This window comes from Macrotis lagotis, chromosome 7 (assembly GCF_037893015.1).
Source record: "Macrotis lagotis isolate mMagLag1 chromosome 7, bilby.v1.9.chrom.fasta, whole genome shotgun sequence".
In the NCBI taxonomy this organism is placed as follows: Eukaryota; Metazoa; Chordata; class Mammalia; order Peramelemorphia; family Peramelidae; genus Macrotis; species Macrotis lagotis.
This window is the reverse complement of record NC_133664.1, coordinates 40819660-40845866: the sequence shown is the minus strand read 5'-3', so window position 1 is coordinate 40845866 and position 26207 is coordinate 40819660. Positions and strand designations below refer to the sequence as shown.

The window sequence follows — 26207 nt, the reverse complement described above, 5'->3', positions numbered from 1 at the left end:
TTTATCTTTTTTTTAAATTTCATTTCTTTGTTTATGTTTCCAACCATAGGTAACGGTAACTTTCACATTTTTTTTTACATTTTTCTCCCTCCCTCCTTTCCCTCCCCCTCCCCTGATAGAAAGCAATATAATATAGCTTCTATATCTATAACCAAGCTAAACATAGATTTATGACCATGCTAAACATAGATCCATATTAATCATGTTGTGAAAGAAGAATCACATCCAAATGGAAAAAAAATTAGAAAGAAAAAAATGACATAATTCATAAGACAACTTTTTTAAAAATTGAAGATAGTAAACTTTGGCCTGCATTTAAACTTCACAATTCCTTCTCTGGATATGGATGGTACTTTCCATCACAATTCTTTTAGTATTACCTTTGATTATTATACTTGTTGAAATAAACAAGTCCATCAAAGCTGATTATCATCCAGTGTTGCTATAAGTGTATATAATAATCTTCTTGTTCTGCTCATCTCACTCAGCATCAGTTCATGCAAATCCTTCCCGGCTTCTTTGAATTCCCATCCCTCCTGGTTTCTTATAAAACAATAGCATTCCATCACATACATATACCTCAATTTGTTTAACCATTGCCCAATTGAAGGGCATCCCCCCTCAATTTCCAATTCTTTGCCACTACAAAAAATGTTGCTAACCTTCTTGAAGTCTATAACTATTAGTGGACAATTCAGGTCAAATTCTTCAGAATGTTAAAAAGAGCTCTCCTTAGTCAACCTTATAACTCAAAAGAAAGGTTCAAAGGTTTCATCCTTTCCAGCTTGTCTATGCTCAAAAGAGATAAATATTTGTAAAGCACTTAATATAATCACTGGCACACAGCTGGCATTAAACAAATGCTTGTTCCCTATGAGGATGGCATGGGAAGCACTGGTCAATGCTTACCTGGAATCCAGGTATGCTTTTTCTATAACAGAGAGAATTTTTATAAAGTGTGATACAAATGTTTTTTTTATTTCCCTTTTCATTATGAACATTTTTTGTCAACATGTATGTTTCAATTTACAATGATCAAAAAAAAGAGAATATGAAACTGAATTTTTTGTATATAGATTTTTTTTAAGTGTTCACTAAATTTAACATGGTAATCACAAATTGTCTTATTCATGTCTCCTTCAGAATATTTTGTTTGCTTCTAGGTATTTTAATTATTTTTAAAACTGATGTTTTCCTCTCTCTCTCTCTCTCTCTCTCTCTCTCTTCTCTTCTCTTCTCTTCTCTTCTCTTCTCTCTCTCTCTCTCTCTCTCCTCTCTCTCTTTCCCCTGCTTTGGAAAATTAGCACATATTACTGGAGAGAGGATGTCTTTGTTTTCCCACAGCCCCAACACAAATCACCTGATCACATCTTATTTATTTATTTGTTTATTTGTTTGTTTGTTTTTTATTTGTTTTGGGGGTTTTTTTGGAAGGCTATGGGGCTAAGTGATTTGCCCAAGGTCATACAGGTAAATTATTAAGTGTCTGAAGCAGATCTGAACTGCTCATATCTTTTTTTTTTGTTTTGTTTTGCTTTTGCAAGACAATGGGGTTAAGTGACTTGCCCAAGGTCACAAAGATAGGTAATTATTAAGTATCTAAGGCCAGATTTGAATTCAGGTCTTCCTGACTCCAGGGCCTGTGATCTATCTACTACACTACCTAGCTGCTAGTCCTTTACCACCTAGCTGCCCCTTCATATCTTTTTAATGGAACTATCCCCACTGGTCAATTGCTTAAGGCTCCCACATTTCCACAGGCACAAATATATGCTAAAAAAACAAACCTGTTAGACTTTTTTGGATAAGGTAAGGACTTTTTTGGAATGGCCCTGTGGAACTTTCAGATAGTTCAAGGCTGTTCAGGGTTTCAGACAGACACAAATGAGCTTGTTTGTAGCACCATCATTCTCTTAAAGATACTATTAATATACTCATCATTGAACATATGGCTGTTGCTGTTCTTGTTTGTCCTTCATTCTTGAAGAGGACCTCTGGAATCAGATGGTACCAGAATTTGATTTGCCTGAAAAGCCAGCATGTTGGATAGTATGCTGAGTCTGGAGTCAAGAAGACCTGTGTTCAAATCCCACTTTTCATCTTAGCTTGTATGCAATTCATTTTTATCTTTCTGTGCCTAAGCAACTCCCTAAGTTTAACTACCAAGTCACAGACAACTTGAGAAACATAGGGAGTGAGTCTCCAAAATATATGAAATAAAAACATTGTTTGCCTACCAAAAGGGTCAAATATTCAGAGTTGACTTATGAGTCCATCTAGTCATTGCCAGCTCATTTGAGCCCACCCCCACCCTCACCCTCAAACAAACAAGTTGTGAGACACCAGGACAAATCCCAAGTCTATAAATTGCAAAGCAGTAATTTTCAATGGTAAAGGGGATTGGGAGTAAAGAGATGGAATGATGGGTCCAGATACCTCTCCCCCCCTACAAAAAGCATCAAGTGCATATGACATGTATTAAGGACATAAAAGATAACATAAACCCTGGCTTGAAGGAAATTATAATATATCAAAGAGTGAATGTGATAAATGTAAAGAAGAAGTTGGAACAAAGTGATGTGAGAAATTTCAGATGAGACAGATCATTTCAGAAGGTGACTTCAGGGAAGGTTTCAAGGAGGAAGTGGCACCGCTGTTGGACCTCCAGGGAAAGGAAGGATTTCAAACATTGGTGGTGAGGATGGTGAGCTTCACTTCAGACCTCGGAGATAACATGATCCAAGACACAGAGATGGACTTCACTTAGGCCTCTTTACTACACCTTTATCACCTCTTCCATATTTAGTGTTTAGCTAGCAATAAAAGTTATCAAAGTGTTTTATATATATCCTCTATTAGATATTTATTATAAAACCATCCATATCCTCCTTGTAGCCATTTTATTATTCTTGATTTTCTTGTCTGTTGTTCTTCAGTTTGCCCATGCCCTTCTGCCAACAAGGGCACCTGTCCTCGTCATATTGATGATGAGCTGAACTAGTGACTCTGCATATTTCCTAGGAAAATGGCTCACAGAGAAAAGAGAGAAGGTATAGGTAAAGAAAGAAATGCTATGTACTTCTCCTATGATCATTACAACTAATAATGAATATAAAGCAATGGATTTCCACCTACAGTGGGTGGTAGGGTGGGGACAGCTGTCTCCTGTGACTTAGACAGCAATGCTGAGCAGGCAATCAATTTGAACTCTTTTCAAGATTCTCTCCATTTCACTCTCCCCTCCCTCTTTTTAAATTTTTTTTTGCAAGGCAAATGGGGTTAAGTGGTTTGCCCAAGGCCACACAGCTAGGTAATTATTAAGTGTCTGAGGCCAAATTTGAACTCAATACTCCTGACTCCAGGGCCCATGCTCTATCCACTGCGCCACCTATCTGTCCCCTAATCTCCTCCCTCTTTATGCCATTTCCCCCTCCCTGCCATGGAACAGAAGAAAACTTCTAGAACAAATACAAGAATCAGAAGCAGGGAGGAAGACATACAAAGAGATAAGAGAGATCAGAGAGAGAGAGAGAGGGAGAGACAGATAGAGAGTCAGTCAGAGAGAGAAACAGAGTCATAGAGACAAAGATAGAGAGACAGAAATAGCTAAACATGGGGAGACAGAGAGACAAAAACAGAGAGCTTGAGAGAAGCAGAATGATGGGGGTTGGGGGGGGGCAGGGTGATGATGGTGGTGGTAAGCCCATGTAGAAGAGAGAAATCTGCCTTGAATTAACCATTTGGTCCATTTCCCATCTACTGCCCTGTCTGGTTTCAACCCCATGGAACAAGACACTGCTTTCAGGATAAGTTCATGACTACCAAGCTATTAACTCAAGACCAGCACCTTCCCCAACCTCATATATCTTCAGTCTGGAAGAAGGAATACTTGATTCCTCCCAATTTCTTCCTTTATAGAGGGCAGAACCTGTACTCTAAGCTCACTGCATTTATTAACATCTGCTTCTCTCCTGATTTCAACTCTATGGAACAAAGATGCCCCAGTGCGAGATACCTCTTCATATCTCCACCCATGTAGCTCTCTTGTCTCCTTTTCTGGGTTTTTTCCCCCCTTTAGATTTTTAAGTTCCTCAAAGACAGAAACTCTCTTTCCCAAGTACTGTGCTGAGCACACTGTAGGCTTTAAAATCCAATGTTTATTGGATTGGATTGGATTGCATGGGTTCAAATGATCCAGATTTTCATCCTCCAACAAGCACAGAGAACATTTAAATCTCAACCATACTTTAGGGTAAAAGATGGGAAAGATGATCTGAAAGGTATCTCAACTATTAGCCTTATATAACAAGATATGTGACTGCTTCCTTCTCATCTCAAAAGGTAGACAGAGATGTTAGAAAATTATAAGAGTTTACTTATATCTTCCTAGGTAAAGAACTTGGAAAAAGCTTAGATTCAACTCCAGGAGATTATCCAAACCTAGGAAAAACTCAAATGAAGAGTTCTAAAGGCAAGAACAATATCTACTGGGAAGTGAACAGCAGACAGCAGCAGGTGTAGTGGAGGGACTGGTTCTTTTGTCCTTCTCTAGCAGCTGGAAGCAGCGATGGGGACTGGGTCCTGAACTACAGGTGTAATGGGAGCTGCCAGATTACTCCCAGCATCCAGGGAGAAGGGAAAGAAACAGGTGAAGATGGAGAGGCACAAGACTTCAACAGCCATTGATTGACTCACAGCAGTCTGCCTCAGTTTCTTGCTTTAGGAGAAGGAACCATGAGGAAACAACCAAGATTCCTCTTTCCAACTCCTTGTCCCCTTTCAGGATCTTGTTAGTTGTGTATTTCCTTATTAATATTCTAGTAAAGGTCAATGGATGCAGCAGATGGAAAGGCTATGTCTGAAGGCAAATGACTAGCTTTCAGTGATCTTGAACTGGCTACCACTACAAAGTTCATCTTTTTGACACCAAAATTTCACTGATGATCCTTAATCAAAGACCACCACATTCAAACCCAGAAGAAAGTTGCAAATGTCTCAGAGGGAAATAAATGAAATATGTATAGTGGGCTTATGTAAGTTCTAATACATGACCAAATAGGACTTGGTTATTAGAAAGCATCCAGGAAAGAATTTTTCAGTTAGATAGAATGAGGGAGAATAGGTAGAGAGCTTACATGCTACACAAATCAACAAAATACTAAAAGGTTCCCAAGAAGGATTCTAGTACATTGGAAAGATCTTTTATAGAAGGACATGGACAGGGATGGCTAGGTGGCTTAGTGGATAAAGCACCGGCCCTGGAGTCAGGAGTACCTGGGTTCAAATCTGGTCTCAGACACTTAATAATTACCTAGCTGTGTGGCCTTGGGCAAGCCACTTAACCCCGTTTGCCTTGAAAAACCTAAAAAAAAAAAAAGGACATGGACAATTTGTATCAGTGGAGGAACTACCCACTCTGATAAGCCAAAGGATGAATCTAATATCAATCTATAAATAAACATTTATTAAGCACTTACTATGTAACAGACAGTGTTAAGTGCTGAGAATACAAAAAAAAAAGATGCAAAAGAGAGTCTCTGCTCTCAGGGAGTTAACAATCTAATTGGGGAGAATACTAATAGCTAACATTAACAGTGTTTGTGCTTCATTTTTGAAGAAGACCATGACATCAGGGAGGTGATGCCATGACAAGTACATGAACTGAATTTGAGTTGGGGGGGGCCACTGTGCCAAGTCACCAGCCTCACTTTCTCCTCCAGGGTCATTTGGATTCAGTGGCCAGATATGTATCAGGACAACTGGAGATGGTTCTGGATGTGAGGCAATCAGGGTCAAGTGACTTGTCCAAGGTCATACAGTTAGTAAGTGGCAAGTCTGGATTAGAACTCCCATCCTCCTGAATCCAAAGCCAGTAAGTACTCTATTCACTGCACTACCTAGCTGCCAGCTAACATTTATATACCTATATAATGCCTATAATATGTTAAGCACTTTACAAACATCTTATTAGATTCTCACAAAACAACCCTGGGAGGTAGTTTCTGTTATTATCTTCATTTTACAGTTGAGGAAACTGAGGCAGACAGGTTAAGCGAATTGCCCAGGGTCACACAGTTAGTAAATATCTGAAGTTGGACTTGAACTCAGATCTTTCTGACTCCAGACCCAGGGCTCTAAATACTGAGACACTACTTCAGCCTCTATCTAGGTATGAGTCAGATCAGTAGCCATGGAATCTTGGTTCATACTTCCTCCCTCCTTGTTAGCTAGATGATCATAAGGCAATCACTTAATCTCTCAGAGTCTCAGCTTTGTCAACTATAAAAATGGGGATAATGGTACTGTCACTCTCTATATCAAAATATGAGCATTGTGAGCAGAGGGCTTTGGGAATCAATCTTTGAAATGTAAATGGGAACATTTACTTGAACAAGGTAATTACTGTTCCAGAGATAGACTTCTGGACCTTAAGAAGGTCTTCAAATTTAGAAAATCTTCCCTTACCCATATCCTTTTTGCTACAAAAGATGAACTTCATCAGAGCAAATCTTTCCTGTCTGGGTTGACATCTAACTCAGTGTTTATTTGGATTGGATTACATCCTGAAATGCTTTGAACATTCAGAAAGAAAATAACACTATATCCAGAAAATGATATATTTTTTTTTTATCTACAGCGGCTCCTATAAATATCCAGTGAAGCCTATCAGTGAGGATGTGTCTCTTCTGGCAACAGTTGATTAACTTCTAGGAAAACAGTAAAGGGGAAAAATGTAATAGAATATACATTTTGAGTATTGAAATGCTTCTGGGGCCGGAAGGGTGGGAAAAGCATATGTGTGGATCCTTTTGGCTCAGTGACACTATTTCTCTACCATTTCTAAAGAATAAAAGCCATAAATTTTCTCAAGGGTAATGTTTATTGAATTGAATAAAGAACTCCATAGAAAAATGTTTTGCTTGAGTACATATGTATAATTTATATCAAATTGCTTGCCTTTGAGAGAAGTGGGGAGGGAGAGAGAGAATTTGGAACTTAATTTTAAAAACAAATGCTGAAAATTGCTTTTACATGTAATTGGAGAAAAATAAAATACTAAATTTATAAAAAGAAAAGACAAAGAAATGAGTTCCCTAGAAAAGATGGTGTAAAAGAGACTTTAAAAGAAATTAGGACTAAAGAAAGAACTGGGCCAGGGATTAGGAGGTGAGCATCATATGACAGGGAAAAAATACTAGCTTTAGAATCAAAGGATCCGAGTACAGATTCTGTCTATTACCCATGAGATCTTTTGAGTCTCATTTTTCTCATCTGAAAAGAAATATTGAACTCGACGACCTCCAGTCTTCTTTCTAGTTCTAAATCCATGATTTATGGAGAAGGAATCAGGAATAGTCAATGGGTAAGATCCAGACAAGATCTAGGTGGACCTCTTGTGAAAGATTCATGGGATAAGAAAGACAACAGTTGCCCTGTGAGATGAGAAGGCAAAGGTGAGTTCAAATCTGCCCCACAGGTGAAGTGTCCAAGGAATCAGATTATGGAACCACCAATCAATCAATAAACATTTATTATAATATAATGCCTCAGGCTAAGTGCTTCACAATCACGAAGAAATTCTATTTATGTTTGTGTCTTCCTCCTGGATTTTTTCTCCCATGTTCCCTTAAGTTATTTTTATTTTTATTTCATTTTTACTATTAATTATATTGTTTTAGCTATAGAGGAAAAGAATGACTATTTTATAAAATTATGTACCTGCATTTTTGCTGTTTTTTAGTCGTTTCAGCTATGTCCAATTCTCCATAACCTCATTTGAAGTGTTTATGGCAAAGATACTGGTTTGGTTTGCCATTTCCTTCTCTAGTTCATTTTACAGATGAGGTAACTAAGGCCAACAGGATTAAGTAACTTGCCCAGGTTACAAAGCAAGTAAATTGTCTGAGATCAGATTTGAACTCAGGAAGATAACATTTCCTGACCCTATCTACTGTACCACCTAGCTGCCCCCATTTAACACAGTGAGAGCCAAAAGAGTCTTTCTTCATTCTAAAAATATTCATTGTTCTTCATTCCAAAAACATGCACTGTTCACACATTAACCTGTATTGAATCTGTTTGCTTTTCAGTTTTAAATTCTGGCAAACAAGATTGCTTGGAGGTTCTGGCTTCCAGTATGTTTCCTTTGATGGAATTTGCAGGTCTCTGTAGGGTTGTACACCATCTTGATAATGATGGCTTGGACTATTACTGAGGGAGAGCAGATGGGCTTCTGCTCAGTTGTCTTGGCAATGAGTCAACACTGCCAAAGTGCCTTGGTTTTAAGGTCCTTGGTCTTCCATGGTGATTCATTACCTAATGTGGTACCATTGGTGCTCCAACTCCAAGACAACTCTCTGGCTATTATGGGGCTCTACTCCTCTGCCCTCTATTGAAGACAGGTTCCCTATCCCTAACCTACTCTGGCCATTTACCCTAAATTGCACTATAAGGAACACAAATTGCACCCCCCCCCAAAAAAAAAACAACTCCGGAAACTTTTTATTTCTTAGACCTCCAGGATTCTCTTCTGAGCTAGGTTATTGAGCTTCTGGGAGTACAAGCTGTAACTCTGCAAGAAGATCTAAGGAAAGTCATTATGTAGAATATTAACAGACTAATCACATGAGGAGCAACAATGGGAGATGTCTAGATAGCTATCTCAGAGTCTTGTCAAGATGAGCTTGTCAAACCTCTTCATTTTAGAGATAAGGAAATTGAGACAAAAAACTCAACTTGTTTGTTTTGATATGAAGCTAAATACTATACAATTATGTCCATGGCTTCTCATTAGCAGCTACTGCTAATAAGCATATGCTGAGCATTAACTGGACCTTGGGTCCAAATACAGAGCCTCAACTAAAGTCAAGTCCTTCCTTGTGGGCCAATTAAGGAAACAGTGTTATCATCTCACAAACTGGATGAGGTCCTGTGGTGTCCCAAGCAATAACAGCCTTCTTCAAATGGGCTAAGTTGGGGAGATAGTGAATAATGAGTCCAGCTCTCAGCCCTGGGATCCCCTAAATGCTCTGTATGAGGTACTGTGGGAAAGGCAAAGTGGTCCAGGCTGGGTAGTATTCAAAGGAAAGATGCTCATTTAGGGGAAAAAAAAAGAAACTGAAATTTGGCAAGAAGAGCAGAGAGAAAAGAACTCTTGGTGAGAAACGGATGAGCTGCTGGGAGGAGATTGGAGAAATGAGACATCAAGGGCCTTGCTGGGTTTGAGTGGCAGGCAATGACAAGCTCCCATAAGTCTCCCGAATTCCATCCCGAGGGCTGGAAATTTCTCTTCTTGAAGCTTACAAGGATTATATTTGAATATTCAGAACCACAGAAACTTCGAAAGGAGCTTCAAGGCAACATCAACATTAGGCTTTTTGAAATTCCGCTGAAAACAGCCTTCCTCCAAAAATCCTCCAGTCCAAATCTACTTGGCCCTAGTCATTCCAGTCCAATTAGTAAAGCTTCAAAGAAGGAAGTATAATTGAGCAGTTAACACTCAGTAAGTGGGATTCTTAGAATTTGGAAAAAAAAAAAAGGGAAGTTCACTTTTGCATGATGGGGGGGGAATCTATTTGGTAGCTAAAGTCACTGTGCAAACAAAATGGGAGGTGAGAATTAAACCATGTAAGAGGGAAAGACTAAAGAAGCTGTTTTTTGAGCATCTGTAAGAATTACTTATACCATTTACACACAGAGCAATTAATTTGCTAATTACAAATTATCCTGTTAATTAAAACACTTATAAAACTAAGGTATCAAGTGTGATCCCACCCCCCACACATATACACACATAGTCCTGCCAGCTGTTTTACTGTACATACTTGAATGTAATAAAACTCCCTTTCTTTAAAATGCTTCCCCACTTTACCTTTACACCGAGCTAAACCAATCTGTGAAATTAGAGTGCACTGGCAAGATTTAATTTCACATGGAAATGCAAGTATACATAGGGGAGCTGTTGACTTATGTAAATTTTCAATTACCCTGGAAATTTTAAAAGATATTTAATCAGAATTAGAACTTTGAAAGGTCTGAATGTCCTTGGTATTTCCTGAACCTAAGATGGTTTCTTAGCCTACAGTTTGTCATGAAAGACTTTGAATTCAGAACTGCAGTGGCCTTATGTCTGTGTAAAATATATGTAATTATTTATATAATAAGGGAAAAAATGGCAATCCTAAATTCCTGCTTCACAAATTAACCCTGTAAAGGGACAATGAGAAGAGAGATGTATTTTTGAGTGCAAACAACTGGCTTCAAATCCATCCCCTGCCTCTTGGGTGACCTCAGGCAAATTATTTTACCTCTCTAGGTCTCAGCTTCCTCATTTATAAGATGAAGGGGCTGGGCTAGATTGATTTCTAAGGTCACATGATTTTATAAATCTATCATCTTATGATAATAGCAAACATTCTAATAAATCTAAATACTAAGTAAGAATGACCAATGGATATAGTTTCATGTCTGTCATTATAACCAGGTGGAGTATCCTTAAAGAGCTTACATTCTAATAGAAAAGACAATACAGGTGTAAATAGTTAGACAAATGAAAGAGTATGGAATGCAACCTGAAAAGGATGTATTTAACAACTATGGAGAAAAGGAAAATATTCCTACAGGAGATGGCATCTGATCTGGGTCTTGAGGGAAGCCAGGAATTCTAAGAGGAAGAAATGAGTATTAACAGGTCTGGGGATTGATAGTAGAGAGGAGATGGAGCGTCCTGTGAGAGGGACAGCAAAAAGGCTCGGTGTGGAAGGACCTAGATTATGCAGTGGGAAGCAACATGCAAAGAAGTTGAAAATACTGGAAAGGGAGCAGGTTGTAAAGATTTTTAAATACCAATCAGAAAAGCTTATATTTAATCCAAGAAGTAATAAAATAATTAGTAGACTTCACTGAGTAATAAGGAAGGGTCGTGATATTGTTAGACCTGTTCTTTGTGAAAATCACTTTAGTTACTTAAAGGTTGAACTGGAGTGAGGAGAGATTTGAAGCTGAAAGAGCAATTAGGAGACTATGGCAGCAGCCTGGGTGAGAAGGCATAAGAACCTGAACTTCTTATCTATTGGTTTCATCCCTGTTCTCAGGGATCAGATTTTATGATTGCTCTAAATTAGTGAGAGTGTGTGTAGGGGGATAGGCATCTATAACTTGGAATTGCTTTGTTTCATTTTGTGAGCAAGGGCATGCTCAAAGAAAATATTAGTTCCCAAATCTGACAACACTTAGTAGGTTTAGAAATGCCAGTCCCTAAGTAGGGCCATGGATGCTTTTAGGCCGAGTGTTTCCTCTAGAGGCTGCTACTGGGTTAATAGCCCCCTAAAGTGGCTCTGCTTCATGGACAATAGAGACAAGTAGGAATATGAAGAACACCGAATGGGGATACAGTTAGACCTCAGTCTGAATCTTTCCCCTGATATACTCAAGTCTCAATTTAATCTTTCAAGTCTGTAATGTGGTCATCATCATGTTAGAAGTTCCCTACACTGAAGAATTCTATCCCCACCTTCCCCAAAGTCCAAATACTCCCTAAGAGAATGGGGGGGGCAAGTATCAGTGTTCCTATCATAATCTTGATTAATAGAGAAGGAATTTGATAAAAAGTAGGGGAATTTGAGAATGATTTGTTTCTAAAACTTACTAGGTGTGAACTCCAAGTCTCAGTTTATTCATGAGCAAAATCACCTGTGGTCTCTACCTCATAGGGTTATTGGAAAGGTCAAATAAATTGAAACCTGTAAAACATTTGTGAGTCTTGCAGGGTTCTATAAATGTCAGTTCTTATTAACTTAATCAGACTGCTATACCCTCTCAAGATAGGACTGATTAGCCAAGCTGAGATAAAGATAGTTTTGATCTGGTGTGAGACTGACAAAGGTAATTCAGGAAGGTAAAATGCAATGAAGGGAGGGCAGGTTTGAATTTTTTTAAGGAGCAGTGGGTGGCATAATAGACCTGGAATCAGGAAGACTCATCTCCTTGAGTTCAAATCAAGCCTCAGACATTGGCACCCTGGACAAGTCACTTAATCTCTGTTTGCTTCAGTTTCCTATGTAAAAGTGGAATAATAATAACATCAATCTCACAGGATTGTTTTAAGGATCAAAGAGGATAATATATGTAAATCCCTTTGCAAATCTTTTATGTAAGTATGAACTATTGTCCTTCTCCTCCTCTGCCATTTTCTCCATGCCCTTCTTCTCTTCTTCCTCCTTCCTCTCTTCCCTCTTGAAGAACCTGGAACTACTGGCTGAGGCAGATCTCTGAGTTTAGATTTGAGTTTCATGCCCTCAGTTTCATGCCCTGGACTGAGCACATTTTATCATTTATTCTTTTTTTTTCTGAGTCTCATTTCTCTTTAATCCTCAGATATGACTGACCCTAATTAAGAAGTCCCTTTCCCTGCTTTTACATCTCTCACCTGAAGAAAAATGACAAGCATCTACCAGAGAGCATGGGATAAAAAATGAAACAAGATTTAAAGAAACATAAACACCTTGGTACTCATTAGACTGTTAACAATCACTACTAGGTGCTGGGTTGTAAGTGCAACTCATCCTCCCTCTTTCTAGGTTTGGAAATCTTCACAACTTATATTAATACAGGCATCTAGGTGGCATGATGGATAGAGTTTTGGACATGAAGTCAAAAAAAATCAAAGTTTAGATTCTGCCTCAGACACCTATAAGCTATGCAAGCATGAGCAAGTCATTTAACCTCCCTCAGTTTCAGTTAGTTCATGTATAAAACAGAGATAACGATAACATCTATCTGATGGGGTCGTTACGATGATCAAATTAGGCAATATATGAAAATGCTTTGCAAACCTTAAAGTGTTAGTTGTTGCAGCTGGTCCTGATACTTCTATTACTGCTGCTGCTACTGCTGCTGCTGCTGCTGCTGCTGCTGCTGCTACTTCTATTGTTGCTGCTACGATTAGCATTACTACTTCTGCTGCTACTGAAATATATGAAAACTGCAAATTTTACAAACCTTAAAAAGTTATTATTGCTGCTGCTTCAACAACAAAAACAATAACAACAACTACAACTATTACTACTACCACCACTATCACTACCACCACCACTACTACTACTACTACTACTACCACCGCCACTACTACTACTACTACCACAATGACTATTCCTCCTCCAGCAATTCTTGGGTTTCAGAACACTGGTCTGGCTGGCCTCAGAATGTGCTATTTCCCCTGCTCTTCCTGCTTCCCCTTCCTTCTAACTCTTCTGTAAGTCAAAAACCCTCTAATTATTTTGCTTGGCTTATCAGAGAAGACAGGCATTAAATATCTTTTTCTCATGTCATTTCTCTTTACAGTTTCCTATGGAGATTCTAAGGTTTGTAGGGGGTTTTTTCCAACTAAGAAACTATAAAATGTAAGGGGGAGAAATCAAATCTTCAAGAACCTTTGATGGGTTTTCCAGAAAAAAAAAAGAAAAGAAAAAAAAGAGGATAACCAGACTTCCATGGTCACTTTCTTTAGTAATACACTTTTTCCTTATCACACTTATTTCTTTCCTTATCACTGCTACATTTTGCTTCTGCTCAGGCTAGCCTTTTTCTTAAAGGGCACAAATCTTTCTTTTTTCTATGAATAATGTGAATGCATCTGAACATAAAAGAACATTTTTTGGTTGTTTTCATTTTGATTTTTAAAGACAACTACAGAGTGGTCCGGAGAAGGAGGTAATAGGAGTCCATTGGAGAGATGGGACAAGAAATCAATACTGTTAGGTATAATGACAAATACAAATATAAAAATGAGGCAAGAAGAGAGAAAGGTCTCACTGAGACCTTTGGTAGGAAGTAGCTATGTTGATCCAAAATACTGTAGGTCTCCTTATTAAAAGAACTGCATTTTGGAAGGAAAAGATGAGAATAAGGGGAGAGATGAGAGGAAGGCAATCTGTGTATTTTCTTTTTAAGTAATTAGTTCCAAATAGATTTATGCTCAGCAATGAAATATACTGAAGTAAAAGAAACAAATTGGGATATGCTCTAATACAAGTGGATTGATAATTAGGGTTTTTAGTCTTGACTTTACATAGCTGTTGTGAAAAGAGTTTTTTTTTTTAAATCAGAGAAAATTAAAGTTTTTGGTAAATAATGGTCAAAGCAGAAAATGTGATTCTTTAGAGTCCCTTTCTTCATAGCTACAATTTGTGCCCCTGAATCTTAATGCAATGATAGATTAGTGCTTGATGGACTAAGCTAGCTTAACCTTCCAGACAGACAGATAGGGTGAATGACTATTGTGTCTAGACCACAATGGGTCATGGTCAGGAAATCTGTTAGTAAAAGAAAGGGTATAAAAACATCCTAAATCCAAGTGAGAAAGTAGGGCTCCAGGGGTGGGAGAGCAAGTATTACTAAGGAGAAAGGTAATCTAGCATCCAGAAGAGCAGGCACATCTACTCAAGAGAACCTGAATACTAAGGGGGTCCAAACCCCAAATGTTGATGAATTAGGAGAAGAAGGAGGAGGACAACTAACATTTATAGGATTTTAAGATTTTCATGATAACTCATTTAATTCCTCTGAATGACAAAAAAAATAGTATCTATGGAAGAAATCATGGACTGAGGATTTGCTCACTACCATTTTTCAAGAGAAAATGTACCACAGCCTGGAGCCTGAAGATTTTTCTTGACAACTTCCCTGTTATTTTCTTTTATCCTGGGCTCTCATTCCAACATGAAATTTAAATCACAGTACATACATGTATTGCCTTATATTCACTGAAAGGATCTCACCATAGGAATTAAATGACAATTTAAGCTAGAGGTGAAGAAAATCTGTCCATATAGGAAGAGGGTGTTCTCAGAACCTTTAGCACATCTCTCTATGCTAATATAACTGACTCCATACATAAATGTTTCTGGAATAAATAATAAAAAATTGTGGACAAGTGTTTTGTTTTAATTGAAGTTGACAAATACCACATTGTTAACAAATACATAGTTTTACCCATCCAGACAAGTGGTTCCTGGTACTTTTATTTTTTCAATTGGTCAATGAAAAGAGTTTGGAATGTAGAAACACAGCATACCAATTCAAATCTCACTTCTGATATTTACTACCCTCTCCGATCTTGGACAAATCATTTAACTCTCTGGATCTCAGTTTCTTTGTCTATAAAATGGATGAGATACTATCACCTGCTCTTTCCATCTTCAAATCTATGACCCTAAGACTCTTCTGTTTAATAATTTATTTTAAGGATGTTTCTTAAATTGCATCCTTTAATGGCAGATATACATAAATAGGATCTTATTTTAATTTTTTTTTTAGGTTTTTGCCAGGCAAATGGGGTTAAGTGGCTTGCCCAAGGCCACACAGCTAGGTAATTATTAAGCGTCTGAGGCTGGATTTGAACTCAGGTAATCCTGACTCCAAGGCTGGTGCTCTATCCACTGTGCCACCTAGTCGCCCCCAGATCTTATTTTAGTTTGATGCTAACACAAAAATTCTTGATTTCATAAGATAGTTTTTATTGGATTATTTTTTCTTCCATGAAAGGACCACAGATATTCAGACAGCAAACATTCATTCCTGATGTATTCACATGGTAGGCTTTACAAGAAAAGTATTTGCTGTTTACAATTGGAATGACCATCCTATGTTAACTACATGCTGGTTATGAATGATAGTGAAGTCAGCATGATGAAAAGCCACTGTTGCCAGGAGAAGAATTTTACATGAAATAAATAGCTCTTTCCCCTGACATTATCACTTTGACTGGCAGAGATGATTTGGGCTTCAGGAATAATACTGGGATAACATTACATTTCAGAAAATGCATACATGTAGCATGTCTTCTCAATAAGAGATCTTGTCTTTCTCTCTCTCCTTTGTCTTAGCTTTCACCTATTGTATTTACCTCTCTTCTTCCAATTCCAAAAAAATGCTAAATACAAATTTGAAACAGATTTACCTTCCCTTACTTGCCACAAGTGAAGTGATTATTCAGCTTCCTTCATCCACTCTTCATCTTCATCATTTAGCTCTTCTAATAGATTCTGGCTGATCACTTGTCAATGAAAAGGGCAGAGGGAATTCATGCTTTGGATGGCACATGAATCAAATCTCTAAGAATCTATGATTCTTTAATTTGCATAAGAAATTTTCATTTTCCATCATTTGTATCACAAACATGAGTGATCAGGATAGAAAGCCAGAGTACCAAGGTTAGTAAAACACCACAAAAGTTCTTGAATAAAAGAAAAAGGAATTTAGATTTTATTCATTAGGGGAAGATGTTTAAAAAATGACCATTTTGAGCCATGGGGTGATAATCACAACTGTGATTTCAGAAGATTATTTTGACAGCATCATAGAGGATGGATTGCTTAAAAGAAGCTAGAAGGAGATTGGAGACTAATAATGATGATAATGATGATGATGAGAGCTAATATTTATACAGCAGAGGCTATTGCAAGAGTACAGGTGGCATAGGATGAGTGCACCAGTTTGAGTGGTAGGAGAGACAATAAACAGAAAGATGAAGATAGATATCAGAATGCAGGTTTGACAGTATAATGAACTGAGCACCAGACTAATGCTTAATTAAAGTAGGTTCAATGAATAGCTCTGTCTGTTCAATAGATGGGTTCTCCATTGGATTTTTCTAAATTTCCCGTATAAACTCTGTACGGGAATGGAAGCACTCAAACTCAGCAAATCCTGTGGCAATCTCCATGGAGATGTCCTTTTCTCTTTCATATTTCCTTTGTTTGGATTAGACAACTTTATAGATGAGGGGTTTTGTGATGCAGGACAAAATATGAATGGAAAAATAAACAGATGAAACAGCAAACTGATTCTATATCACTTAGCTCATATGATGATTCTTACGGTGGCATAAGGAGCTACTCCAAATCTTTTCCTGTTTAGAAAAGACTGATGGTTCTGAATTAGAAATTCAAATCTCATCTTGTATTTTTACTACCTATGCACCCTTGGACCCCTCATTTCTCCCCTTGGGCTTAAATTTCTTGATCTATAAAATGAAGGGACTGTATCTCTTGACAAGTGATAATCTCAAGATGCAGAAGGAGACAAACTTTTGTGGACATGTCCGATGTGGTCATTTGCTTTATTTGACTATGTATTTTTGTTACAATGATTTTTCTTTTCTTTTTTCAATGAGGAGGAACAAAGGGAGAGAAAAATCAATTTTTATTGGTTAAAAAAAGCAAATTCAACTTTTTTAAATGAATGGTCTCTAAGATATTTTTCCAGGTCTAGATTTGTGAGAATAAGGATCATCTAGTCCAGTTCCTAATGGGCTGGGCTAAGGCCCTGCTTGGCTCCCATATCTATAAAGTGGTAAGGACAAGATTAGAAATGAATCCTTCTGGTGCCTACTCTAATAATGCTTTCCTCTGCATAGTAGTATCCAACTCAAATAGAAAGGAAACCTTGTAGGACTACATCCTGACCTAGAAAACCACAAATTAATATTAACTTTGTTGTATGATACCTTTATTTATTTTGTTAAACATTTCCTAATTGCATTTTAATCTGATTCCTTTGCAGGACCATGTTGGCGGTCACAAATTTGATGCCTCCCTCTACACCTGGTGTCTAACCTTATACCCCTGCCTTGAATTTGATATGCTCCTTGATAAATTTTTGTTGGGCAATGGAACCAGCTATCTAGACTCCATTTCTTAACAGAATTTTAGGTTCTACCCCTCCTATGGATGAATGATTTCATCTTTCTAAAGCCTCAGTCTTCATGTATGAAATGGGAACAACAATATTTGTCCTTTGTTCACGTGATTGCAGTGAGGATGCCTTATCAATCTTAAAATTCTGTAAATTGGAATTACTAATCCCATCGATAACCACAGAGTTATGTGATCTAGTGAATATTCATACACTTTCAGATACCAGCCTAGCAAAGGAGATGAGATTATGGCTAATGAGGTTTCTTCCATAGATTAAAAGTGTTCCTCTGTTTTGCAAGCATTGGAAATTCATTACAGGAGAGACAGCATGGAATGGTGGAGACAGAACCAGTCTCAAAATCAAAAAGACCTGATCATGGACATGAATTCATTAGTACTGGAAGGGGTACTCAGGAAGTCCCCACTCCCAGGCAATACTCTAAATTACCAACTGTTACTTACCCTAGGATCCCTTGTTTCCTTTGAGGTTCATCTCAAGCTATGCCAAAATTATCTTAATCTATTTTTGAATGCACCTATATTTGTATATACTGTCTCCCCCCCAAGTAGACTGTAAACTCTTTACAGGCAGGAGTTGTTACTTTTTTGCTGTTATTCCCAGCATCAAAACAATCCGTTTCATGGTAAGTACCTTATAACTATTTGATGATTTAGTCATTGTTCTGCATTGATTAGGAGTTCTCCCATCAATTAAATCTAGGATCCTCCTACCACCAAAATGTCACTTCAGTCTACAATGGGATCCAGGGATGGAACAGCAAAAGACCTGCATATAACTGGCTCCTGTTCACTGTGATACAAATGGGCTAAAATGGTCAGTGTTAGAGAGATTAAAATTCAGTGGCATAAATGAGTCAATTAAAATAGCTTCATATAGAAGCTATAATCTAACCTGAATTACACAACTCAGAGGGTTGATTTGTGGACCAAATTCCAAGCTCTTTGAATTTTATTTTCTTGGGAAAATGTAAAGCGAATTTAGCATGTGTTAACAGGAGTTAGCATTCTGGCTGAATTTCTAATTGACAACCAGTCCTGGAATACTGACAGAGCTTCCCATTGACTTCAGCCAAGAATGTCACCAGAAGGGTCAAGACACAAATATACCTCAAGTTTTATTATCCAATGGCACCTAGGGAGGGCAGAACTAGGATTGAAATAGTGCCATTTTGCCAATCTTAACAAACAGAATTAAAAAAGAAAGAATTCATGAATAACAAATCCATGCCATTACAGATGTTTTCTATCCATCAGGGTAATTACAGACTGGGGAAGAAATGACTGATCATTTAGGGGGGTAAGGGCAGCAGTCCAGGCCTTATGTTCAGCTCCAAAGATCCAATAAAATGGCATCCCTGAGATCAAAATTCACAAGTCATAAATTCACAATGTGAAAGGTCCAGGGGTAACTGAGGACTAGGACTAGGTAAGAGAACAGAATCTTAGTGAAAAAGCCATGAATCAAAGCTTCCAAAAAAAGTAAGGTCAAAAAATACCATAGAGAAAGAGGAAATGAAAAGAAAGAGGAGCAGTCTCATATAACCATCAATTGGTTAAATGCTCCATTTCCCTACTCAACTGTGACCTCAAATACTTTTAAGGCAACATTTAGTGACATATTCCTAAATTTGACTTCTCCTAACCAAGGAGTACATGGAACTCAACTGAACTGGAAGACCTTTTTATTCTACCCATTAAGACAGAAACATGTGCTCTTTAAACATCTAATTCTCTGAAGGAACCATATGACTCATAACTCATATGACAAGTAGTTAACACTGAACAGTGGTACATATTCAGAAAATAGAAAGTTAAGAGACTATTCAACAGATTAATGAACAGAGGGATAATTCAGTGCATCCATCTCTCTGACCAATCCTAGGCTTTCATGCGGATACTTGTCTAGAGGATGGATACACAGCTGGAGTGAAAACACTATCCTATTAGAGGCAAGAGGTAATAGAAACTCTACTTACTAAACAGTTGGCAATAGAGGACCTGTAAACTTCTCTTCATGGTATCATCTGGTCCTGCTTGTCCTCCAGTTTATTCATGATTCTGTCTGGGAGAAGGAAAGAAAATTTATTGTGAGAATGGAATCTTTTTTTGCCTTTAGGGAACATAATCCAATCCAATTGTTCATAAATAGTTCCACTGAGGTCTACCATGGTTAGAATGGACCATTTAAAAACACCCTCAATATCATCACTCCAGAAGGGGGTCCTGGGGATGGGTGAGCCACAAACAGTTCATTTTGAAAAGAGCCATCAATCAAATTCTCAAACTGTGTATTTTCCAAGGGAAATTTCAACCAGAATGTAAGAGGTGGTTTCAGAGTTTTGGAAGGATTGTCTGAGAACTTGCTTGAATTCCTACAGTCAGAAATAGAAGATAAAGGAAATTCTTTTTTTTAAGTACTCTCCAACCCCCCAAACACAATATTCTTAATATTGTGTGTAATTTTGGATGAATGGTTGACCCCACAAGGACTCACTTAGGAATGCTCACTTCATGGAATACTATTGTTCTATAAGAAATCATGAGGGATGGAATTTCAGAAAAGTCTAGAAGGACTTACATGAACTGATGCTAAGTGAAATGGGCAGAACCAGAAGAACAATATAGACACTAACAACAACATGGGATGATGATCAACTATGGTGGACTTGCTCATTTCAGCAGTACAATAATCAAAGACAATTCTCAAATTCTTGTGCTGGAAAATACCATTCATATTCAGAAAGGGAACTGAATACTTTAAATGCAGATTAAAGCTTACTATCTTTAATTTTTAAAAGTTTTCTTATGTATTATGTCATTTGGATTTGATACTTCTTTCATGGCGAAATTTATATGATTCCAACTTTAGCATAATTACTCATATAGAGCCTATATTAGATTGCTTTCTGTCAAGGAGAGAGGGAGGGAAAGAAGGGAGAGAGAAAAATGTAAAACTCAAAACCTTGCAAAAAAAAGATTGGTGAAAACTATTGTTGTATGTTGATAGAAAAGGAAATAAAAATATTTTTTAAAAAAGGAAAAATGGAGAATGAAAGCTTATTAAAAATCAATGAGACTATAACCACTTCTGTCTCTTCTTTTGTGCTTAACAAAAAAACCCTTATGAATGAGGGAAGAGGGAAAGATGTTTTGGAAGCAGCATGTTTCAGAGGGAAGAGCTCTTATTTTGGAGTCTGAAAATCTGGGTTTCCATCTTGTTTCCAAAAGTTATAGAAGGAAATGGCAAACTACTCCAGTATTTTTGCCCAAAAAAACTCAAGTGGGGGCCATGAAGGGTTAATGACTGAAAAATGACTAAATAAAAACAATTCTAACAGCTACTAGCCTTATGACTTTGGGCAAGTCATCCAACATTGTTGGGAATCGGTTTCCTTATCTTTTAAAATAAGGGGGCAGGGCACTATGATCTCTATGATCTTTTTCCAACTTGACTGTCTTCTTTTTTTTAAGTTTTTTTTTTGCAAGGCAATGGGGTTAAGTGGCTTGCCCAAGGCCACACAGCTAGGTAATTATTAAGTGTCTGAGACCGGATTTGAAGCCAGGTACTCCTGACTCCAAGGCCGGTGCTTTATCCACTACGCTACCTAGCTGCCCCGACTGTCTTCTTTAGGGATCATAAAAACAAGTTGTAGGAATACTCTTTGATGTCATTATTAGACTGGAATATATAAGAATATAAAACAATTATATCAAATTTCAGTCAATCACATCAGAATATGAATAAAGATATTTCAGTAACCTATCTTCAGGCAGATGTGAAAGATTTAAGTTTCTTTTATTTTACATTTTTGTCTCAAGTTTGGGTTTATTCATTTCCATTCTGGTTCTGCCTCTAACTCTCTGGGCTTCCATATCATGTGTCAGTTGTCTTTTTACCCTGGAAGCTGGAACATTCATTCTTCTGCTCTGTGGCCCCCTTCTCCAACTGATGAGTTTCTCTGGGAGGCTTCATTCTGGGAAGAGCTTAGTTTATCCATCCTTTATTCCTTTCCAAGCTCTTCTCACTCGCCTGAAGTTACCACTTTGCCTCCAAGAAAGTACCTCCCCCACTTTAAATCTCCCTTTTCTCAGTTGTCTTCTCCTATCAGAACCTAAGCTTTGTGAGGGCAGGGGCTGCCTTTCTTTTTGCTCATAACTGTATTAACACAATGCTCAGCCCAAAGGAAATGCTTAATATTTACTTATAGCCTCCCTATTTTTATTTAATGATAGATGACCCAGGAGAATGAAAATAATAGTGATCATAGCAACAGCAACAATGCCTATCATTTACTATTAGATTCTTACACATCAATCTGTGAAGTAGTTCTTAATATTAATAGTAGTTTGCCTAGCATTTCTATTATAATAGATCAGTGAGGCAGGTACTGAAAATATTATTTTATGCATTTTTCAGATTCTGAAATTTAGAATCAAAGAACTGAAGTGATTTGCCCAATGCAAACTGGAAATGACATTTAGGATTTGAATACAGGTATTCTGTCTCTCAATAAAGTGTTCTCTTCGCTATATAAATTCTCTTCAACTTAATGAAACCAACATTTAATAAGGGGTAGAAGAATGGACAACTAGGTGGCACAGCACCAGACCTGGAGCCAGAAGGACTGGAATGCAAATCCTGCCTCAGACACTTAACTAATGGTGTGACTCTGGGTAAATCACTCAACCTTGCTAGCTTCGGTTTCCTCATCTGTAAAGTGAGCTGGAGAAGGAAGTAACAAGTCATTCCAGTATTTCTGCCAGGGAATCCCCAAATGGGGTCATGAAGTCTTTGACACTACTGAAATGACTGAGAAACAATAAATGTATAAGGTATTGTGTTAAGTACTGAGGTAAAAAAGATGAGAGAGTCTGCCCTCTAGAAGCCTACATTCTGAAATGGGGTTAAGGAAGGAGAGAGAGAGAGAGAGAGAGAGAGAGAGAGAGAGAGAGAGAGAGAGAGAAAGGATAAAATGTTTACAGCTGGGACCAGGTTTCAGTGAAGAGGTAGTGTCTAAGATGGTTTTGAAAGAAGAGGATTTCAGATAGACAAAGATGTGGAAGAAATGCATTAAAGGGTTAGAGGATAAGCTTTATGAGTTTATGTAATTGGAGAGAGAAGGATAGAGTCAAATGGTGGCTAGTAATATAATTTGACTTGAATATAGAATATTTAAATGGGAGTGGCATGAATTAAGACTGGAGAGTTAGATTAGAGCCAGACAAATGGATTTAAAGGTGAGGCTGAGTAGATATTTTTCCCTTCTTTCGTTATAAACCAATGGGTAGCCACTGAAGATTTTTGAGCAAAGTGGTGACATGCAGATTATTTAGGTGGTTCTGTAAAGGATATAATAGAGAAGGAAGAGCCTGGAGTCTGGGAGACCAGTCATGAGGTTTTTTGGATGGTTTAAGTGAGAATTAATTACTTCCTGAATTAGTTTTTGGAAATGTAAATGGAAAGAAGGAGTCAGATATGAGACATTACCAAGATACCAATTACCATTGATCGATATGGTGACTCTATTAGAGGGAAGAGTCAAAGATGACTGAGGTTTTTAGCTTGTTACCAAGAGGGGAGAGTAGTACCATGAATGCAAACAAGGGAACTGGAAGGAGGATTCGATTTTTCAGAGAAGGCTTCAGTTTTTCACATATTTTGAATCTGAGGTAAATGATGGGAAATAGACTTCATGGGTCAGTACATTTTATATAGATTTGGACATTATCTGCAGAGAGGTGGCAAGTGAAGCTACAGGAGTAGCTACATAGGAGAGAGAGTATAGATAGAAAGGAAGAAAAATCTGTATTTTAAGGACAGAACTTTGGGGAATATGCAAACCTAAGGATCTAGAGGAAGATGAACCAGTGAAAATTATTAACCACTAGAACTCATAGTGGGTTGAAGAAACAGCAGAGGGCAGCTATGGAAGCTGATGCTGATGCTCAAAAAGTAGTCAAAGGCATCAATTTCTGCAGAATGTTTAAGGAGAATGAAGACTAATAAAAGGCCAGGCTACCATCTATGTCTATTCTCTCCAGAGGAGGCACAGTATTGGTATTAATTCTATAAATAATAACTAGTATCTGGCCTGAGTCTTTAAAGTACAGAATTCACAATACAACCCAAATGACTGAATGAAAGGGGAGGGGAAGAAGATGATAATGAAAGCATTGACCAACTTCAGGAATAAGAAAGGAGATCCTGTTTTTGCTAATTATCCACACAATGGAAAGCATTCTTCCCCTCCTAGTGGGATGAATGATCGGGCTAGGCACTAAGAGAAACAAACCTCCCAGAACTCCATTTTCTATCAAACCAAAAGAATATTTATTTTGTGCCTCCTCTGGGATAATTCTACATACTGGAGGTCCCCATATGGAATACTCTTCATTCTAATGACCCTATATATTTGAGTGAGAGAGAGCCAAATGTCAGGAAAAGGTGAAGAATGGCTGATCCCCCTGCTTTACTACTTCAAATCAATTTGAAAAGAGCACATCAATTTTATAACTCAGTGAGAAGGCTATGAAGTTGAGAGTTTCCTGCCTATTCTTTTTCCCTAGGTGCCTGGGGCCTTCTCAGACAGTCTTTCTTCATTAGAATGCAAGCTCCTATAACTTAGGTGGAATTTCTGGCTCCATCATTTCCTAGCTATGACTTCAGATGAGTCCTTTCCCCTTTCTGAAACTCAATTTCCTCATCTGTGAAAGTAGCAAATTGGAGGAGGACCTTCAAGGAACTCCTACATATAAATCTAGAATGCTGTAAATTAAAGGGGAAACAGAATCATGATCATTTTCTTTAAGAAATCATCAAATGAAGTCTTGTGTGTACCACAATGGTCAGGGGGTGGGGAGGGAATTCAGATTCGGAAACTTTGAAAGTGAGGAAATGACTCTGCCAAGTGTCAATGCTGGTTAGCAACTATTCTGCATCTTGGAGCTTATATTACAGAGGTGTCCAACTCAGACCCCTACAGCCACAGCCTGAATCAATAAATTAAAATACAACATAGATAGGGTGAGTTTGTGGTTTCCTGTAAGCAGCAGGGATCTATTTCTATTTGCGCTCGACCGTACTGGTCTAGAAGAGTTGTCTGGGGCCATTGAAAAAACTGGGATCCAGTTCCTCCTGACTCCAAAGCTCTCCACTGCCTCCTACAGGATTAGTAAATATTGGCTGAACTGAATTAACCAATGTTTATTGAATCAAAAGAATTACTCTGAGTCTAAAAAGCAAATTATGACTCAGCTCTGAACATCTTTCCATCAAAACAATCCCATCAAAAAATCTGTCATCAGTTTTATATTTGTTGCCAAGATGTTGCATCAGCATCAAATTCTTCCCCAGCTTCAACTGGGCCATTTTAGGAACAAAATCTGGATTTAAACTTTGGGAAGAAATGTTTGATATGTGTCTTCTTTAAGCTTTTTCCTCATCTAGAAAATGTTTTTACCAAAGGTTTTTGATGGCAAGGATAATGGATAAGATAATCTTTTTGAGTCACCTTCCAAATCTGAATAAATGATTCTTGTTAGAATATTTGGTAGTGAAATTTCCATTACTAGTCAAGTAATGGGAAATTGTGGAGAGAGGAAGAAAAAAGGAAAATGAATGCTTTGATCATGAAATGGAAGAGTTCTTAGAGGCCATTTGGTTCAATTTAGTAATTTTACAATTAAGGAATTTATTCTGTAGATAGCTAATTTGTACATAGTTGCTTGCATGCTATCTCTCTCATTAGACTGTAGTTCTTTAAGGAACTTTATTTGGCTTCCATTGTATCCCCATCACTTAGCTTTCAAATACCTGGATAAAGTAATCATTGCCCTCCCTGCAATGCCAAAGCATAGCATTTTCCCCAGTGATTTACTTAAGGGCTCTTGAACAATGCATCAAATTCGTGAGACAAACTAACAAACAGCTCCTCTCTGTTGATCAAATACCCATGAAGGAAGGCAGAATGCATGTTTGTCTTCTGTTTTGGAAGTCCCAAAGGACTAGCAGGTCTATTGACTAAACTACACAAAGGAAGTGACTGTTATTATCCACAACACTCTAGGAGGTTAAGAGACACACTTCCCATCAACATCCTGATTTCCCTTGCCTAAAAAGGATGGCTCTTTCAAAATATTTCTTATCTCTCCACTCAGACTACTAGTTTTTTCCTCCAACAATCCCTGTTTTCTGAATAGGCAGATCTAGTTACTCACATGATCATGGGACAGAGATTGTCGTTACCTTTATAGAAAACTGGGAAAGGTGAGTTTCTGGCAAAGAAAAAAAAAGGACAAAGAAAAAGATGCAACGGACCCTATTATCAAAGCAGCACTGGAAACTTTAGAAGGGTCATATGTTCAATGAGTTGAGCATCCATCTTTACCCTTCCCCTATATATATACTTTTACCTGAAATCCTAATATCTTTGAATATGAAGGAAACTAATTAATTTCATCCAATTCTCTCATTTCTGATGAGGAAACTGA

The 26207-nt window shown here is 37.7% G+C and overlaps 1 protein-coding gene across 8 annotated transcripts in view; it reads right to left on the bottom strand.

Annotated features, from left to right (window-relative positions):
- TMEM108 (transmembrane protein 108) overlaps positions 1-26207 on the bottom strand; it is a 366409-nt gene that overhangs the window by 173676 nt on the left and 166526 nt on the right. For 7 of the 8 annotated variants that reach the window (XM_074195832.1, XM_074195824.1, XM_074195825.1 and 4 more), the window contains one exon: positions 19694-19779. In XM_074195832.1, coding sequence (XP_074051933.1) covers positions 19694-19733 — 40 coding nt within the window. In that variant the 5' untranslated portion in view covers positions 19734-19779. The remainder of the gene's footprint in view (positions 1-19693; positions 19780-26207) is intronic. The other variant, XM_074195826.1, reaches the window with a different exon arrangement.